The sequence below is a fragment of the Sinohyriopsis cumingii genome, chromosome 7, assembly GCF_028554795.1.
Source record: "Sinohyriopsis cumingii isolate HCF-2022 chromosome 7, ASM2855479v2, whole genome shotgun sequence".
Classification (NCBI taxonomy): domain Eukaryota; kingdom Metazoa; phylum Mollusca; class Bivalvia; order Unionida; family Unionidae; genus Sinohyriopsis; species Sinohyriopsis cumingii.
The window spans coordinates 24,924,588-24,946,646 of record NC_142967.1 but is presented as its reverse complement, the minus strand read 5'-3'; the positions used below and the strand labels follow the sequence as shown (position 1 = coordinate 24,946,646).

The following is a 22,059-nucleotide window of genomic DNA, read 5'->3' as shown; positions in this document are numbered from 1 at the left end:
CTAAAGTAAATAAATTTTAATCAGATATTTGTAATTGATATATGTTTGTTATTAAAATAAAGATGATTTGTCAATATAATTTGCATATAACTAATTTTGCAATTTTCAGAATATTTCGCTTTTGTGAGAAATTAATGTTGCAGTCTCAGAATCAAGAAAGGATTGAAGGTATATTTAGAGTTATGTGTCTAGTTTCATGGTTGTTAATTTTTTTAGCCAATCACAAGTTTCAATACAAGAGAAGGTGGAAAAGGGTGGTGTCTCAGCATAAATTATAAGGCCAAAAAATGGCAGTGGGATATATTTGCTACGGAGTCTCCCCTTATTGGCTATTGGTATTTCTGTGTAATGGCCTACAAATTTTCAGTACACACTACAGTAAGAATAAAAATATTTTTTCTTTCCTGTGCAGAAGCTTGACATTTCCTGGGCTGTCCAATAGATTAAGTTTACCATCACCATTTTTTGTTCTGACTCTATGGGCACATATATGAAATGGGGATGTCAGTCTGATTAAAAAAAATTGATCTCAGAGATGTGCATCTTAAACCATTGTGAACATCTAAACATATCTAGATCATCATGAATATCTAACATATCTAGACCATCGTGTACATCTAACATATCTAGACCATTGCGTACATCTAACATATCTAGACCATTGTGTACATCTGACATATCTAGACCATTGTGTACATCTAACATCTAGACCATCATGAACATCTAACATATCCAGACCATTGTGACATCTAAACATATCTAGATCATCATGAATATCTAACATATCTAGACCATCGTGTACATCTAACATATCTAGACCATTGCGTACATCTAACATATCTAGACCATTGTGTACATCTGACATATCTAGACCATTGTGTACATCTAACATCTAGACCATTGTGTACATCTAACATGTCTGGACCATTGTGTACATCTAACATATCTAGACCATTGTGAACATCTAACATATCTAGACCATCGTGTACATCTAACATATCTAGACCATCGTGTACATCTAACATATCTAGACCATCGTGTACATCTAACATATCTAGACCATCGTGTACATCTAACATATCCAGACCATTGTGAATATCTAACATATCTAGACCATGAACATCTAACATATCCAGACCATTGTGAATATCTAACATATCTAGACCATGAACATCTAACATATCCAGACCATTGTGAATATCTAACATATCTAGACCATCATGAACATCTAACATATCCAGACCATCGTGAATATCTAACATATCTAGACCATCATGAACATCTAACATATCTAGACCATCATGAACATCTAACATATCTAGACCATTGTGAATATCTAACATATCTAGACCATCATGAACATCTAACATATCCAGACCATTGTGAATATCTAACATATCTAGACCATCATGAACATCTAACATATCTAGACCATCATGAACATCTAACATATCTAGACCATCATGAACATCTAACATATCCAGACCATTGTGAATATCTAACATATCTAGACCATGAACATCTAACATATCTAGACCATTGTGAATATCTAACATATCTAGACCATCATGAACATCTAACATATCTAGACCATCATGAACATCTAACATATCCAGACCATTGTGAATATCTAACATATCTAGACCATCATGAACATCTAACATATCTAGACCATCATGAACATCTAACATATCTAGACCATCATGAACATCTAACATATCCAGACCATCGTGAATATCTAACATATCTAGACCATCATGAACATCTAACATATCCAGACCATCGTGAATATCTAACATATCCAGACCATTGTGAATATCTAACATATCTAGACCATGAACATCTAACATATCTAGACCATTGTGAATATCTAACATATCTAGACCATTGTGAATATCTAACATATCTAGACCATCATGAACATCTAACATATCCAGACCATTGTGAATATCTAACATAACTAGACCATCATGAACATCTAACATATCTAGACCATCATGAACATCTAACATATCTAGACCATCATGAACATCTAACATATCCAGACCATCGTGAATATCTAACATATCTAGACCATCATGAACATCTAACATATCCAGACCATCGTGAATATCTAACATATCCAGACCATTGTGAACATCTAACATATCTAGACCATTGTGAATATCTAACATATCTAGACCATCATGAACATCTAACATATCCAGACCATTGTGAATATCTAACATATCTAGACCATGAACATCTAACATATCTAGACCATCATGAACATCTAACATATCCAGACCATTGTGAATATCTAACATATCTAGACCATCATGAACATCTAACATATCTAGACCATCATGAACATCTAACATATCTAGACCATCATGAACATCTAACATATCTAGACCATCATGAACATCTAACATATCTAGACCATCATGAACATCTAACATATCCAGACCATTGTGAATATCTAACATATCTAGACCATGAACATCTAACATATCCAGACCATTGTGAACATCTAACATATCCAGACCATTGTGAACATCTAACATATCTAGACCATCATGAACATCTAACATATCTAGACCATCATGAACATCTAACATATCCAGACCATTGTGAATATCTAACATATCTAGACCATCATGAACATCTAACATATCCAGACCATTATGAATATCTAACATATCTAGACCATCATGAACATCTAACATATCCAGACCATTGTGAATATCTAACATATATAAACCATCATGAACATCTAACATATCTAGACCATCATGAACATCTAACATATCTAGACCATTGCGTACATCTAACATATCCAGCCAATTGTGAATATCTAACATATATAAACCATCATGAACATCTAACATATCTAGACCATCGTGTACATCTAACATATCCAGACCATTGTGAATATCTAACATATCTAGACCATGAACATCTAACATATCCAGACCATTGTGAATATCTAACATATCTAGACCATGAACATCTAACATATCCAGACCATTGTGAATATCTAACATATCTAGACCATCATGAACATCTAACATATCTAGACCATTGTGAATATCTAACATATCTAGACCATCATGAACATCTAACATATCCAGACCATTGTGAATATCTAACATATCTAGACCATCACGAACATCTAACATATCTAGACCATCATGAACATCTAACATATCTAGACCATCATGAACATCTAACATATCCAGACCATTGTGAATATCTAACATATCTAGACCATCATGAACATCTAACATATCTAGACCATTGTGAATATCTAACATATCTAGACCATCATGAACATCTAACATATCCAGACCATTGTGAATATCTAACATATCTAGACCATCATGAACATCTAACATATCCAGACCATTGTGAATATCTAACATATCTAGACCATTGTGTACATCTGACATATCTAGACCATCATGAACATCTGACATATCTAGACCATTGTGTACATCTAACATATCTAGACCATCATGAACATCTAACATATCCAGACCATTGTGAATATCTAACATATCTAGACCATTGTGTACATCTGACATATCTAGACCATTGTGTACATCTAACATATCTAGACCATCATGAACATCTAACATATATAAACATTGTGAACATCTAGCATATATAAACATTGTGAACAGCTACGTTTTTGTCAAAGAGAAAAAAACATTAATAAATGAAACAGTTTATTGTAAAATTTGAAAACATACCATACTCCTTCAGGGTTTAAATATTCACATTAGTGGTATCCATATAGACTTCATTAAGTTAAATCCCAAGAATGATCATTTTGCATGCTAAATTTCTTTGCAAGTATAATGTCTCCATTCCCAACAAATAAGATTTTGTTTAAAGTGCATGTACTCTTCTGGTACTTAGGCGGCAATTGTTTTTGATCTTTTTCCATGCTAGATGTACTTTAAATTGCTGTTGATTTAGTCAGCAAGTTCAAAAATGTCACTGGCTGAGAAATTTACATGCATAACCACCTGGCATTCCTTTCATTATATGGTACGGTATTCATAATACTCATGGGGTAGGCTCGTTTCCTTTGCTGATCTGATCTGGAATTCCAAATCTTGGCCTTAAACAAGTTTCAGCTTGGATTGACTGAATACAACTGTAGCATATTTAATTAGCATGTAAATACCACTACAAAGCCATGTGATTCTTTTAATAATGGAAGTGGCAACAAAAACTAGAAGGAATTGCTTACTTAGAGGTATTAATTGATAATAGAATATGGGACTGCACTTGTACATGAGTAAGATCAGTCATCCGGTAAGTGAACAATACAGATTTACAATCGCAAAAAACACCTCTGTCTGTCTGTCTCTCTCTTTCTCTCTCTCAATGGGGCATACATTTTATTTGATCATTAGGTACAATAAGAAAATTGTGATGGAATATGTCTTTGTCATGGTTATGTATCTTTTAACATATCTGTAATCAAATTTAAACAGCGTATATTACAAACAACATACATTACTGGTGCATGCTGCTTTAGTGCAGTTACATCTGATCTATGTTAATTTTTAATACTGACAATCATGGAATTGTTTAAAATGCTCATTGTGGGATGCTATATTTTTTCATACACGATTTCTTCCCCAAAATGAAATATTCTTTACACATTATTTTCATACTCTAAGAGAATTATTTTCCATGCGAAAATTATGATAAAGCAATTCAGATGACATTTCCATATGCAGTTCGATTCATAGTATAAGACAAAGCTATGATTTTCTGGTCAAAAAGTATCGTCTTATAGGCCGGCAAATACGTTACTAGTTTCTTCTCTTTACACTGCTCATCGCAATATGGAACTGATATTATTTCATAAACCAGTCCCATTTTATATGTCACTACCTTTCAAGGTTTTGTACTTTAAAGCATTTCACAATTTGACCCACAAAATGACATCAAGAGGATGCAAAAAGGCGATATATTATCTCGCCCTCAAAAAATTGAGGGTTATTTTTGACATTCAAAACCATCAACTTCCACAATTATTGTGTCAGGTATATTAGACAATTTAATTCAGCAATGCATGGGCCTGGCACATGCATGTAAGTGCTGTTTTTTGTTTTTACCCAGTTAAATGCAATTTTGACCTGTAAATTTATTTCTTTACTAAACTGAATTTTAAAATACCCAATTTACAAAAATATAGGCAATTAACAAAGCAAATCAGCACAATGCTTATATGGCCAGTGACTTGTTCACATCAATGTGTAAAATGCCGAGATGCTGTTTGCTAAGTTCATAGTTAAACATAATTTCCTGTTTACAGTAGCAGGTTGTTTTTCAGATTTATTCAAAATAATGTCCCTGACTTAAGAATTGCACAAAAATTTTCTTACAGACAGATGAAAAGTACTTGCATAATGACCCAAGCTCTGGGTCCTCATTTTGACAAGAAAGTTGAAGACGTGCTGCCTTGAAAAATTTGTCTTATTGAAAATCCTTACTTTTTTAAATCAAAACTCCTGACCAGATTTTTGCAAATTTCCTAATTTGTCCTAATCTGACTTAATGTCACAAGTATGAAAAAACACCAATACATTGTGTGAGTGTTCATTGTTTCATGTAAAAAATATAATGGAATCTTATTTTACCAAATTCCAACTAGCATTGACAATTGAAAGTACCAGGTGCATTAGGACACAATAGAGATATATTACGCAGGAAAAATCATATTTATCAATTATCTGGACAGTGAGAAAAGTAATTATTGGATTAATCATGGTAGTTTACATAGGGTTGTGTAACTATTAACTCTTTACCTTCTGCTAATGCGTAAAAGTTGCCTGTATCCATATACAAGTTGCTAACAATACTCTCTGAAACAGATGCCAAAAACCAGCAGTGCAGTGAGAAACCTGAGCTGAAGTGGCCACAAAAATGAAGGCATTTCGTGGAGTACATGTCATTTTTATTATAATGCAAATTTCATGATAAACTTTACTGAGTATTTCAGTTTTTATTTGTCATTATGTTAAAAAGGTTGCTTGTGACAAGATTGATACAGAAAACATATCATGTACACTAACTTGTGTAACTCTCACTCAGGTAGCCATTATGAGGTTTTTGGGGTTTAGCCTACAAACAACTTCAAGAAGGCAGGCATCTAAGCTGGTTTCATTGGAAAAGCACGTAGTATTTACAGAAGATGAAGATTTTAGTTATAAACCAGGTGAACAATATCACATTCACATGATTAAAGTGATGCAACTGCATTTGTTCAACATAAGTCAAAGTCACCTGTTTTCATGGATAAGTAAATATGCGTGGAAATAAATTGTGAATTAAACAGCTAGAGATAGATGCCATCACAAACGTAACTGCAATTTTAAAGAGAGACAAGTGGGTTTGATGTTGCTCACCTTGCTCATATAACTTTGAAAAGGACCAACAGTTATCCTTTTACATGAACAGTTTTTTTGTTTTCTATTTGTATACAGGGACTGCAGGCTGTATGGCCACACTTCTTCATGATGCCGTGATGAATCCCGCAGAAGGTGGGTGATCTTTAGTGCAAAGATAATATATTTGTGATTTAAATTTACCAATAGATGTGTTTACCAGTCGACCCTTAAAGTTTTCTATACAACCACCATATTATGTTGTGATGTCTGTCAGTTACCAATTTTATTCTGACACAATGAGTTGACCAGCATCTTAGTAACCCAACACTGGATGGCTCTCACCTATGAGTTATTAACTTTACAACATGTCTATTAGATTTCAGGGTAAAGAAACGGAAAGGTGTGAGTGAGTGTGAAAGAAGGCATGGTTTTCTCATAGTAACATTGGTGGTGGGGTCATGGGTTATCTGACACTTAAGCAGAAGTTATGGTATTTCTACAAATACCTTTTAATTTATTTCTTTTGTTCATTTCTAATCTTTTGCGGTACATCATATTACTGCAAGTGGTTGTTACGTTTATAGACTATTTATCACATGATAGTTCTTCTCACTGGATTGATACTTGATCATGTCAGATCGGACAGTTTTGGGTTAATCCAGGCATGTCAGGTCTTGTAGGACGCTTAAAGTAATTTTAAGCAAAATATGTTTCAAACAGAATAAATAGTTAAAACATTTGATAATTAGGATATCTGATGTTTGATAATTAGTATATCTATTTATAACCCAGAACATCTAAAGCTGACTGTGCAGCCGCTTCCAACAGTCTGAATATCTTTCTTTTCCTTGGAATACATGCATTTATACACATCAGGACCTCAGTTTAGTCCTTTAGCATTTATACACATCTCAGTTTAGTCCTGTTTTAGCATGTATACTCTCAATCATATCCTTTTTTGTATTTATTTCTCCCCAGCTTTGTTTTCATTTATCCATGCCCTTTATATATTTATTTGTCAGGTTGTGAATACATCAGTTCTTGATCAGTGCTTCTTGTGCTTCTAGTAATAACTAATGTCAGGGTAAGTATTCCCTTTGGTTCCAGTTCATTGTTGTATTGTTATCTTTACTTTCACTTTCATCATTCAATAATGCCTCAAGATATTGGCAAATGAGTGCGAAAAGGCAATGTGAGACACTGATACTACCTGTTTTGCATGTGCTGCATGTGTACACACAGATGTTGCCTCATTTGTAGTCTGTGACCTGACATGTTTTGGCTCTTGGCAGTAGGTCATAGGGCCTGTAGGACCAGAAAGATGGGTTGAGCTTCTGTTGCTCAGCAGGATTCACTCCATTTCCAAGAGGTGGCTATGGCCATTCCCAGTCTACTAAAGTTATTTGATTCATCAGTAGGAAGTCACCTGCTCCTACTTAGGGGGCTCTCTGATGAGGTATATTTGACACTTTCTGGTGCTGATCTCCTTTTGGTCTTGGGTTGCCAATCATGGAACACTGAGTGCTAGTCACCAAAAATGAACTTCTGATTGACATAAACGTTGCTTGGATTGATCTAGAGGAAGGGATTTATTTTGATAATCCTTTTCTCCATTTCTTTTCACACCCTATGGGAAACAGACATCGAGTCTGGAGAGCCAGTCTAAGGGAAGGGATTGGGTTGATACCACTTCCTTTTTGATGTTCTCATTCAGTTCCATGGAGCTTGGGAACTCATACTACCAAGCAGTGAGTCATCCATGTCTACTTTTCCGACCATGTCTTTGTGCTGATTTCCTTCTACAGGGACAGAGGTTCAAAGAACTAGTCCTGAGCATATACAGTATGACAAACACCCCACCTACCCAACCTGGGTCAGGAAGTTCCCATCTCCTATGAAGGTGACAAGACAAAACTGACTTGCCTCACCTTGTTAGAGGAGAGGGGATGACAGACGGTCAATGTTTATTGATACAGACCAATTACTGGAAGTACCTGTCACACCTGGTCCTTCTCATCAGCTGGGTTCACGTTCTTTGTCCAGCACACCAGGTCAGGTGATGGAGGAGGAAGAGACATGGAATTTTGATAAGGCTGTAAGTGAGGTTTGCCACCTGCTTTGTCAAGACAAGACTTGTGTCCCAAGTCTTTGGGATCATCCTTTCTCTGGCGTCTTTCTTCAGTCTGTTGGAAGAGGAGCATCAAGACACTGTTGGAGACTGTAGCCAGGACATAGAGAATTGTGCTGTCACTGTTGCTTGTTGAATGTTAATGGTGCTTCCTGCAGAGCTTTTATATACTGGCCACCATGTATTGCCTTTTTCGTGCTGAAAAATGGCGTTAAACCTTCCTACAACAACACCAACCTCAGGAGGGACGCATCCCTGGAGACATCCAAGGTTTGCTGAATAACAGCAAAAGCCTCCTCCATGCCACTCTTTGAATGCAGGTATGCTTTTGGAGGATTGATACTTATAGTGGCCTCATAGGATTGAAGTGATCAGCAACACTGATCTCTGTCCACACCAATTCACCCGGTTAACATTTTCAGCACTAACACTAGGTAACTTTCAAGTTGTTTAATGTAGGCAACATATTTTGAATGACTTATAAATTTTTTATTTCATGTAATAGGAGTACATACATGGTATCATTGTAAAGAAGACTAATTCAGGTCTGTGAAAATATGTTTGCAAGCAAGTTTAGTCACACACAGGTTAATATACAGGTAAATGAAAAGGTTAGTTAAAGGTAAATTTCATTTTATTCAATCTAAAATGTTAAATAAAGCCTTTAAAGAGTAATAATGTGGTCTCTTTGATCCAATGTCATGTTCCTACAAATCATGGCTTGAATAATTTCAATATTCTACCCATTTCAGGGAAATCCACATGTGGGTAACATGATTTTGTACAGGTGTTAAAAAACTGAAATTTACAAGGTTTTAAGTTCTTCTTCATGGAAATTAATGTGCGTAAAAACATATGCTTCAGCTATGATCACACCAGACTAATTTATTGAAAGTCCAGACAGTTTTTGACTAACTAATCATTTATTTATTTTGCCAATAAAATGCAGGTGGTGTTTTACCTGGACACATGTCACATGACATGATTTCTTAGAAATTGGATCCAGCAAACTAGAATTTCTCACTTTTTGACAAATGCAATTCATTCTCTGTCAGAAATAATAACTTCCATTAAATTTATATAAAGGCTATAAAAAAGAGTTGGTATTTCAGATAATATGACATGTCCAAGCACCTTTGTGTTTATTTTGGTCAGTCTCTTGCTTTCGGTGTTCATTCATATTTGAAAATCAATGCCATTTCCAAAATTACATAGTCGCTATAAAATATCTTAAAATATTCAAGACCCATCAAATCCTGGTGGTGGGCATATGAATTTGGAAAATGTGTGAATATTTCAATCCAAGTGAGATTTAATCCACTAATGAAATTCAGGTATAGTACACATCAATGTTGTTTCTGCCACTTTGTCTGGAACAATTTTATGCTCTTCCTTTTGGTGTAGCTTTTGTTCCAAGAGACTTAAGTGGACTGATGGTCTCATTTGAGGACCAGAACCTCATTCCTTCCTTAAAATCATATTTTTTTTTTTTTTGCTGCTACTCTGGAAAGGAAAGTCATATCAACATGGTATTGTCACCGGGAGACTTCCTTATGAGTTCTTGCTGCTCCCAGATGAAATAGTGATGATTTGACCACCAATATAGCCACCACAGTGGCCATCTTGAAATTCTTGTTATTGCTACTCATCATAAACAGACGTGCGCTTTTCACAGAAGACTTCTTGTGATGTCTGCTTGGTTGTAACAGAAATTTATGTAATCTGACATCCAGTATGGCCATCATGAGAGCTACCTTAAAATCTTATTATCACTACTCATCCTAAATGGAAAGTCTTATTGACATGTCTAATTGCATCTACATGAAAATGATGCCAATCTGACACCCTGTGTGGTCACCATGGTGGCCATTTTGAAAATCTTGTTATTGATACTTTTTCTGAATGGATGGTCAGATTCACATTGGATTTTCACCAAAAGACTTCTAATGATGTCTAGTTGTTCCTTTTTGAAAATCAAGTTAATGTTAATACAGTATGGCCACCACAGTGGCTATTTTGAAAATTCCCATATTATTTTCCAAAAGTAATAGGGGTGATTTCAATGCTCAACAGGTAAAGAGAAGAAAAAATTGGTCTTGTCTCAAATTCCTGAACATTCTTGTCAGTTAGTCGAGCACCGGTCCCTTGAAGAGACTCATTTTCTGTAAGGGTGGGTCTGAACCTCTCTCTTCCCATTTTTTGCTTGTTTAATTTTTATTTTCTAATGGTGGTAATACCCAACCCACCCCACCTAAAAAGTTATATTCCTCTTCCTACATTTTTGTATGGCATACCCCTAAGATATTCAATGAATTCAGTTATGTACTATTAAGTGCATAACATTGCTTTTCTCATTATGTGGTGTTTTTGTTGTTTGCAGTTGTATACCCCATGTTCTGTGTCTATGTAAATAAATTAATATCAAGCTGCCCAATTACTGGCTGAATTTAGTCTTGTATGCATGTGCTTGCAAGTTAAGTGAAATCTAATGGCAAGATTCAGCTTGTAATCTTTCAGACCTGGTTACATATTAATCATATAATAAGAAATCTACAGAGAAAATAAATTTCTCCTCAGTTTCAGTTCTAGTTTTAATCAAAATGATGTTTCACCAGTTAGTTTAAGCTTGCTGTGTTTGATATTTATGATTAAACTTAAGAAATGAACTAGAAAGAACAGGTCACCCGTCAGATATATATTTGCTCAGGCTATTGTCTATTTCTTAGGTCCATGATCAGGTAGTATAGTTCATTTTCTTTATTCTTTCTTTATTCAGACCAATCATTGTAGAACTGAATAAAATGTTTCAAATAACTGATATTTTTATTTAAAAAATATAGATTGTTTTAAAATCATTTATGTCCGCATTTATGTAACATTTGTCAGTTCTGGCAAGTACTATTTCATGTCATAGTCAAACAGGCACATGCCTTTCATTGTACTTTATACTGTGCATCACTTAGACATTGACTACTGACTATTGAGCATGCTCAAGAACATGAAGACCTGTCACATTGATATGCTAATCATGTGACTACCTGTCAGATTGATATGCTAGTCAATGTCTGCTTTGATACTGCATATATGCTCAGTGTTAATGTATAAAATTATTCCATGAGATGTAAATTTGAACAAAACTCACATAGTTAGACCACCATATAAGTCGGATAAACTACAGACTGCACACATCTGAGTCTATGTGGTTTGTTAGGAGTAATCATTAGAACAAAGAACATAGACATTGATCTGCCAACACATTATGCAATGGCAGATCAGGGTCTATGTTGTTTTCAGTTGTACATGACTTATAAGCAAGACACAATAAACCCAGAAAACAACAGCAGCTGAAATCAGCCTTGGACATCTACTGTACAAATTTAAATCTCGGCCAGCATTGTGTAGAATAAATTCATATTGTTTGAGTGTGCATAACGTATTTAAAGGACATATCACTTAAGGAACATCAGTACATAATGTGTATTAGCTGTAATTCATTATGATAAGCATTGTTATCCCTATACCCAGGCATCAGGGACATTATGATTCCAAGTCAGTATATCTCTCTTTGTCACCTTAACTAGTTAGTGGATAAACACAAACTTGGTACATTAGATGTTCTTAAACATGTAGTAAGAGCGGTTTAGTATTGGGCATCTTCCACTTGGTTTCCTGAAAGGCAGTGAGAAGTTGATAAGTTTAGATTACATTGACATTTTGAAATTATTAAAACCATCAGTGGACAGAGAACATGCTACACAGTGCAGGGCTCTAAGTAGATCTAATATATTATTCATAGAATGGCTAGTAACTTAAAAATGAAGTCACCATTTGCAATTATTTGGTTGCCAGATTACGCTTCGCGAACTATAGCTTGAACTATTAGTGTTGATTCTGAAATAGATCACATGAGAAGTGTTCTCCCTTGTAATCTTTTATAGTAATTGTATCATACTTGGGCTTATAGAGTTGCTTACAATTGACCAATCACAAACTGATTCTGTTGATATAAGACAATTAGGTACAATTTGTAAATGTCTGCAAATTTTTGTTTGAAAAAAATAATTAGGTAGTACAAAATGTACAAACATTTATTACAAGCCATTTAAATGCTGTGTGTGTGCTACATGTTATGCTTGCTTGCCTAGAGTTATTTAGGTTAAAACTCGGACTATAATAATTAATAAGTTGTCATATTAGATTCCACACATCCTATCCATTCATCCATTCTGTAACCATATCTCTTAAACCACTTGGTATAAATACACAGCCTATCCACTGATGCATTTGTCCATCATTCTGTAGCCATATCTTTTAAACCACTTGGTAACTGCTCTGGTGGCCTATAGGTTAGAGCATCCACCTTGGATGCGAGAGGTCATGGGTTCAATCCCCAGCTAAGTCATACTAAAGACTTAAAGAAATGGTACTGACAGCTGCCTCACTTGGTGCTCAGCATTAAGAGGTTAGTGTTAGGACTGGTCGGCCTGGTGTCAGGACAATGTGACTGTGTGGGACATCATGCTACATGTCTGCGGCATGATGCCCTAGTGCTAGACATATCTATAAACTGACACACTGCAGACATCGTAGTGATAAGACTGAAAAATTGTTAAAGCTGCATTAAAAATCCAAGTCACACACACACACACAAACCACTTGGTACAAATCACATGACCAAATCACATGACCTATCTATTGATCCATTCATGCATCATTCTGTAACCATGTTTCTTGAACTACTTGGTACAAATTGCACAACCTATCTATTGATCCATTCGTCCATCATTCTGTAACCATGTCTCTTAAACCACTTGGTACAAATTCATCAGACTGTAATAGGATATTGATTTTTTGGTCCCAATTATGGAGTCTCTTGAAAGAGATCAAAGGTAGAATAAATACAAAATTACAGTTACTTTTTAAATATTTTTCCCCAAATATTTTAAGTAACTTAATAGAACGAGTACTCATAATACATGTACATATATTCTTCTGGAGATTTTTTGGTAGCTATAATTATTAAGGTAATGATTTTGTTTTGCTTTTAGCTTTCCTTTCTTCTTTTTTCATATTTGTATTGCTGCCTTTTGATGAATCGGTGTCTGCAGTTGTCAAGCAGAGGATGCAGATGTACGGCAGCCCTTACAAAACCTGTCTTCAATGTGCTACCTCAGTTTACCGTGAGGAAGGACTGAGAGCATTTTACCGTAGTTACACAACACAGTTGAGCATGAATATTCCCTTTCAAAGTGTACATTTCATGATTTATGAATTCTCCCAGGATCTCCTCAATAGAGACAGAAATTATGACCCCAAAACCCATATGGTATCAGGAGCAGTGGCAGGAGCCTTTGCTGCAACTTTGACTATGCCCCTGGATGTTTGTAAGACTTTACTAAACACACAGGAGCACTGCGCTCGGACCCATGTGTCGTACATCAATGGCATGATGGCTGCAGTTAGGACCATATATGAATTTCAAGGATTTTCTGGCTTCTTCCGAGGACTTCAAGCAAGAGTTGTATTTCAGATGCCCGCAACTGCCATATCATGGTCAGTGTACGAGTTCTTCAAATATTTGTTGGCGAAAAACAATCCAGACAACGGTTACCTTAAGGTGGGGGGAATTTCAGTTCAGGCCGCAAGCAGTGCAACATCGAGATGAGAGAATAATTGAAGTATGCAATTGAAATATATTGTCTGCAGAAATGTGATATCAAAGTTAATGCCATATTTTTAAAATTGTGTCCAAAAGTTTGTTTGAATTTTGAATGGAGAGAGGGATAGGAATCTAATACATTGCCTGTGAAACATGGTTGAGATATACAGATCCAAAGGTGTTGTTATTATAATCATTGGCTTAAGTGTGTTTGTCCAGTTTCTGAAATACTATTGTATCTAAATTCTTCAAACTTGATGGGTCTATTTATATTGGAGTGTACAACTCACCATGGACAAAAGTAGCTCACAGTGACCTACTTTTCATGCTATGGTGATTATGTTATGTTTTTGCATTTAGTTCAGTTTCATTACATACAGTTGTAAAACTTAAAATGATTTAATACATTTTTGGTATTACTCAGCAAATGTAGGACATAGTGACCCACTTAACAATCTAGTGATTACATAAAGTTTTGCATTTTGCTTAATTTCTTTAATATATGTATATGTACAGTCGCAAAATGTGATGTGTTTATCTTGGATTGTACTACATACCATGGACAAAGTCACGATGACCTACTTTTCATGCCACAATGAATAAGTTAAGTATTTTGTTTCTTAGACACCTTTATGTGTACATTTATGAACCGTGAAGGTATATTTCTCATGGGAAATTAGTATGTACATCAGTCCCCTATATAATGACCAAATGGGGGGTATATCTTGTGGGCACACTGGCAGTTTAGGGGTGGGAGAACGTCCCCCTGACTTACAAAATGTGCAACTCTATTCAAGGTTCCTAATGACCACATATAAAAGATGAAAGTACCTATGTTTTTTTACTCTAGCAAGTTTTAAAGGTTTTTGGGTTATGCCACTTTGGAGCAAGAATGAAATTGCATTAAGTAGAATTCTTGTGTTGATAAGTAAAATAATTTTTAATGAATATCACCTTATGTTGCACATCTGAACTTAATATTATATTTCTTGTATTTGATAATGGAAACAAGAAATATGAATCTAAAGCCTTTTGTTAGTCATGTTTTTGTTTTGCTGGTCCCATATCTGAATCATGTTAATAATCCATATTTTACTACATTCCTCTTCAAGACTGTTCTACAAAATTGTGCAAAATTATTTTCATTCATATTTATTACTGGCAAACATTTACACCTGCTACACTAAAGCAGTGCTCTCATCTGTTACGGTTCTTTTTAGATGGAATCATGAATGGATTCTGGTGCATTATGGAAAATAGGATGAAGAATATATATTACACAGGCTTCAGTAATTTCATACCTTTTTTGACTGTGAAAAGTTTCTGTTTCTAGAGTCCTTAATTGTACTGTACTTGTTTTTTCCATGAAGTTTACATCAGGTCACATTTATGTTGATTATTTTATGTTGATTATAATGGTTATCTATTGTAGCACAGAACGAAGATGTTTTCCAGGTGTGAGAAATAAATAAGTGAATTGTTTTGCACATCATATAATTGCATTTTGAGGTGTGCATTCTCCACATTTGTGTCAGTTGTAAATGCAGATAAGTTGGATACTAACTGTGTCCCATCTCTTTGCACTGGCAACTATTTTTTAACCTTTGCTGTTGAGCTAATTTAGAAGGCATGTGCTTGCTGACTTTGTATACCATAATATGCTTGTGCCGTGCTTTTTGTTAAGCTATCATTACTTGAAAAGGGAGACATTGTAATCACTTCACTATAATTGTTAGTAGTGTCATCAGTTTGGTAACTTTTTGTTTCATGTTTGTCCTTAATCCCCTGATATATTTCATCATATTTGGTTTGAATCATTTTGAAGATAAGAAAATTCATTCTTTGACATTTGCCCCTTTGACCTTGTGGTCAAGGTACCAATCATAGAAGATTTTACATTAAGGTTAGGTTAGAGTTGTTTCATTAGCTTGCATTTCTCAGAGCCCACTTTACAGATGTAATTTATACATGTGATGAATCATAATAAAGCTCAGATGTTTCATTCTGTATCACCCCTTTGACCTTGAGGTCAGGATCATAAAAAATATGCTTTAAAGCTGAGCTAAATAATTTTTCCTTTTAATGATCATGCAGCTAAGACAATTCATTCTGCAACATGCTTGCTTAGATTTTTAACATGAAGTCAAGGTCACATCTATAACAGCAATGCTTCAGTTGTGGACATGGCGTGTGGGCCCACACATTGTTCTTCATGGGATAACTTCATTTCTTTTATTCATTTTTGAAAAAAATCAGTTTGCAAAAGTGTTTTGAAGTTTCTTTGCAACATTCATCTAAAATGGTCACATTGGCCATTCAGTTGTGTGCATTTGTTTTGCATTTATGGCATTGCCTTCATCACTATCATACCAGCATCATCATCACTATTATCATCATAATTGTCATCATCATCCTCAGCATGGTTATACTCATCATCATGATGATCATCTGTTTTGATGTTTGATTGTATTATTTTGGTTTTAAAGATGAATATCAAGTACACTGGACTCCTGTCAAAATGAGTAGAAATTAAAAGTTGTTTTTTTTCTGATATGGTTTTTCTGTCATCGTGGTATATTTCTATTTTTGGTTGTGTATCAGGTTTCATGAATTTTATTGCTACAACTCAAAAAGTTTAAAGGTCCAGTAACAGTAACCCTTCTTTGACATGGTAGAAACTTTTACAAATAAATAAATTTACCATATATATACTCAAGTATAAGTCGAGTCCAACTGTGAACAGCATAGATCCTTACCTGCTGTGGCATACTGTGCCAGCAAATTGGGATCTGTTTTGTTCTACATGTTAATCTAACCAAATTTCAAAATTCAAGATCTACCGTGCATTAACTGGGTCTGCATAGATTTTAGTTAGACCTGATTTATAAGTGAGGACATACAGTAAGTACCAGTCAGAGCCACAACAATTTTTATGCACAAAATGCAGCAATTTCATGATAATGTTTGATGAATGAGGATTAATAATGCAGGCAGATTTTTTTTGTATTCTCATTTCTTCCTGGGCAAAATATGAAAGGAAAAAAAAATCAAATTTAATATGTGTGTTTTGTTTTATATGTATTCATGTTTATTCATTGCTGTCTTTTTTATATCATCTTTTCAAAAGTTGAGTGTTTTGCGACTTGAAGAGGAAATTCAGTAAAGAGATGAGTGTCAACTTGAGTTATGCACACTTTTCATTATTGTGTGGTTGAAGTGTTAATGCATGTATAATATTTCTGTATAATTATCTTAATTGGAAGCAAGATGTCCATAGTGACATAAGACTTGTTTAGTAGTTTAGTGACACTTTGCATGTTATGACCTCTTTACATGATCTTTTGATTAAATTTGCACCTATCACATGAATAGAATGCTATTGAAAAATAATAGGTTGCATTATTCTCAGAAAACTTTATGCAGGTGATAGAAGTTAGTATTAAAGGTATGATTTTTGGGGGGAATATGTTGATTTGAGGGAGGATTTTTTTTTTCTTAAGATATCTTCTCTAAAATGTCCATTTCTGACTTCAGTTGGAGACCAAAATGTTGTTGAGTTTCATGTGGATGTAGTCATAACAGTGTACATTCAGACCGGTGTAGAATTTATTTTATTACACATGCGGTTTTAGTTGATGCTGATAGGGTTTTTATGGTAGCATGCATATTTATGAGTCATTGTAATGTTGGCCTATGTTGCATTCAGAAATATTAAAAAGGACTAAATAGCAGTATTCTTGGTGGAATTAAAATCACAGGATTCTTGATGGAAATTTGAAAATAACTTTGAGGCATTTGATGTTTGTGATCTACTTCAGTTGATTGTACATACACCTTCAAAAGATTTTAAGGATCAGAACTTACAGTATTACAAACCTGTCCACCTTGGACATGCAGCTGAGTTTGAAATGTGTCTTTATGATCATTAGAGCATGAAAAATGTATCATTGATCATTATAGCATGAAATTTGTATCTATGATCATTAGAGTATGAAAAATGTATCTATGATCATTAGAGCATGAAAAGTGTATCTATGATCATTAGAGCATGAAAGTTATCTGATCGTTAGAGTATGAAAAGTGAATATATGTTCATTAGAGTATGAAAAGTGTATCTATGATCATTAGAGCATAAAAACTGATTCACTCCTTTTGACAGCAGTATGTGGTTTGACTAAGCCAAAGGCATGCCTGCTATAGTCCTTGTCATACTGGTCATGTAGGTGTTCAGTACCGACTATTTCAATAATGGGCGTTATTTTTTAGAATGTGATTACATGCACGTTTAAATGGTGATTATTCACTTTATTTTGATTGTTATTCATCAATATTTCTAGGAGGTCATTATAGACATACTTGAAATGTGTTAAAGTATATGGACATTTTTGGACAAGCTTAACCAAAAGGTGTAACGTAGAACAAAAATCCATTGAATGTTACACACTTTTGAATAAGGTTCATACTACCCTGCTGTTGATTATCATTCAGCCCAACATCTTTTCTTGACCCAGGTTAGAACCTGGCCAGCAATTTAAAAGTCAGTATTGATCAATAATTATCATCTGAAAGCTTTTTAATGACAGTCAATGTACAGAGCATTCACCAGTCACATTGAATAGACTTTAGTTAAAAATATATATGTTAAATTTTAAAACAACTACAAAACTATTTAAGATAAGTAAAAGCAAAAGTCGGAGAATATTTTGATTTTAATAGCAACTCCCATGAATTATCCTTTCCAGACAGTTTATAACAGTCACTTTTTAAAACTCACTATAGAATATGCTTTCTGATCTGAAGTAATAGAGATTTTTTATGGTTGAATTTTTTCAAAATGTGAATTCTCTGGTTTAAAATCATAATGAGTCTCTTTAAAGTGAATCTTGTATTCATTTCTTGTTTTTTGTCATGTACTGTATTTGTAACTTGTATACATGTATAAGATGTTTAAACAACTTCATTGTCCCCCTTACATCAGATTTAATTCTATTACACTCCATGTAAGTAATTTTAACAATAAGTTTTGATTTCTGTGATTCACACATGTCCACTTAGAGAAGAAAACTTGGACTTTAGGTTTTGTTAAGAAATTTGTTTATATCACAGTTTTGTTAAGTTTGAAATATATCTGGGTGAAGGGTTTCTTGTTTCTGTAGCTTTGATTATTATCAAGTGTTTTGCCTTCCTTAAAGTCGTAAGCATCTCGCATGAATAGTTCAAATGGATTATTGTGGTGAGAACGAGTTATGTCAGCAAGTGGACTTCTACATAGCTCAACTGTAAATAGCTCAAAAAGAACTTTTTAGTTTTGACTGACTGATATATATCAATTATTCTCATGTATTGTAAATTGTAATGCTAGTAGCATTTTGAAATTTTTGTACATGATTTGTTTTAGTTAATATGGCATCTGTTTGACAAGAAGATTATTTTGAATTAAGATGGAAACCAAAATCAACAGCCACTTCTGTGTCCTTGTGAAATTATGAATATATGCATGTAAAAATATTGTGACTTACTGGTAGTGTAAAATAGTACCAGTCCAAGTCGGTGTAATATTTAGGATAAAGTCATCCATCCTAGTGCAGAAAATTCTAAAAAGGTCACGAGCATCCAACAAATATTAATTGTTAATGTGTTCAGTTTTTTGTACATTTTAAGACTAGAAAATTGGATGTCATTGGAACTGTGTCAGTTTAATGTTATGACATATATTTGAATGCATTTACACCCATCAACATCCTTCTACGGTCAAAACACAATAAAGATTGAAACTTGCTGTGTTAAATGGCTGACTTCAGAGATCGCAATTCTTGAATAGCCATACCTGGAAATATTTATCTTATTTGCAAATGATGTTTTTCAATTGTCATGTGTTATGTGAGCTAACAGACTGCTACATAATATTTTTTATGTATATAATTATAGTAAAGTAGTACATAACATATATATATATATATCCCTGTGTTTTACATTGAAACAACTCCAGACATTTTCTGTACAAACACTAAAAGTATTAGAAATCCTCGGGAGTGTGCAAGTGGTTGCATTTTAATCTGGAATAAGTGTGTTGTGTTAGCAAGTGGACTTCTACATAACACTGATCAGTTTGAGGATTGCATGGAATACAAGTGGACATCTACCTAACACCGATCAATTTGAGGATTGCATGGAATACAAGTGGACTTCTACATAACACTGATCATTTTGAGGATTGCATGGAATACAAGTGGACTTCTACATAACACTGATCAGTTTGAGGATTGCATGGAATACAAGTGGACATCTACATAATATCAATCAGTTTAAGGATTGTATGGAGTACAAGTGGACATCTATTTAATATCAATCAATTTAAGGTTTTCATGGAAAACAAGTGGACTTCTACATAACATCCGTCAATTTGAAAATTGCATGGAATACAAGTGGACATCTATATAACATCGATCAATTTGAGGATTGCATGGAATACAAGTGGACTTCTACATAATATCAATCAATTTAAGGATTGCATGGAATACAAGTGGACTTCTGCATAACATCCATCAATTTGAGGATTGCATGGAATACATGTGGACATTGACATAACATTGATCAGTTTGAGGATTGCATGGAATACAAGTGGACTTCTACATAGTGCTATCAATTTCAGGCTTGCATGGAATACATAACTGGACATTGATGGAGATACCTTTTTCTAAGCTTTCACAGGGAGACCGATTAAGCTGTCATAAAGTGCAGAAATAATTAGAATAGATGAATTGGGTAGAGGGATAAATATTGTACCCTGAATTTTTTAATCTGTGTGGGAATATCTGTGAGAATTTATTATGACTACCTTATGCAGAAATATTGCTTAATCATGAGTGTCAGACATCAAGGATGGTGTGAAAGTGAAAAAAATTTGAACAGGTCTGATACCTATGTGCAGGTCAACATTATGTTAAAGAATATGATTTCAGATAATATTTGTTCATACTGTGCAGATGTCCTAATTTTACAGATTTTATTATTGATGAAAAATGCACAAGTTTACTATTAGTTTCGCAGATCAAATCCAACCTTAAAACGTGAAGATGGATGTATTATGATGTTTGACCTGAGGTGAATCTGACCTTGCACAGCACAGTAGTTTCCGTGAATGTCTCTCCAGTGTGAAGAGAGGACTCTTGCACTGGGTAGCATTAAAAGTTACACTGTTATAATTGTTCCTGAGATTTTTAATATGTCACAAAACTTGTTGAAAATGGCAACTTAATTACATTTGTTATTGTTGAAATGGTAAATACTGAAATTTGTTCTTCCTGCCTTAATGTTTAATGAAATTCTAACTAGACAGAATTTTTAAAAGACAGCTCATGTTGTCCTTTATAGAAAGTTGTGTGTGTGTGAATTTTTTTAAAATGACCTTTACAAAGTTTTTTTTTTATCCCTTTGCTAACAAGGTTGGAAGAGGATATGATATTGTACCTGATTGCTCATGTGTTTATTTGTTCATTAGCTTCTCAATATTTTGTTCCTTAATATCTCAGACTCCATTTTACATACACATAAAAGAAATTGGTATGTGAATGCATGTTTGAAAAGTAGTCATACCAGAAAAGCTCGAAAAGCTCACTGTGATTTGATTTGCATGCTTGAGCGACTTTTAAATTTTAAGCTGTTCATTTATTTACACTTACATTATTTTACTTCATACTTCGTTATCTTAGACCCAATTTCATATTTGCTGCCAAATTTTCAGCTATTTGTTGATTACACTCACCAATTACGTTTAACAAAAGTAGGTCACTAACCAAATTTTCAGGCTTGAGTGACTCTGATACTTTTCGCTATAGCAGTCTATATATTGTTGGCTACCCAGATTTATTCTCATAAAA

The 22,059-nt window shown here is 34.2% G+C and overlaps 1 protein-coding gene across 1 annotated transcript in view; it reads left to right on the top strand.

The window, feature by feature from the left end:
* The window catches only part of LOC149794908 (mitoferrin-2-like), a 40,450-nt gene extending 25,124 nt beyond the window's left edge, over positions 1 to 15,326 (top strand). The window contains exons 3-4 of the mRNA XM_089964549.1: positions 6,489 to 6,545; positions 13,629 to 15,326. Of these exons, the coding sequence (XP_089820675.1) occupies positions 6,489 to 6,545; positions 13,629 to 14,185 (614 nt within the window). The 3' untranslated portion in view covers positions 14,186 to 15,326. The remainder of the gene's footprint in view (positions 1 to 6,488; positions 6,546 to 13,628) is intronic.
* The last annotated feature ends 6,733 nt before the right edge of the window (positions 15,327 to 22,059 follow it).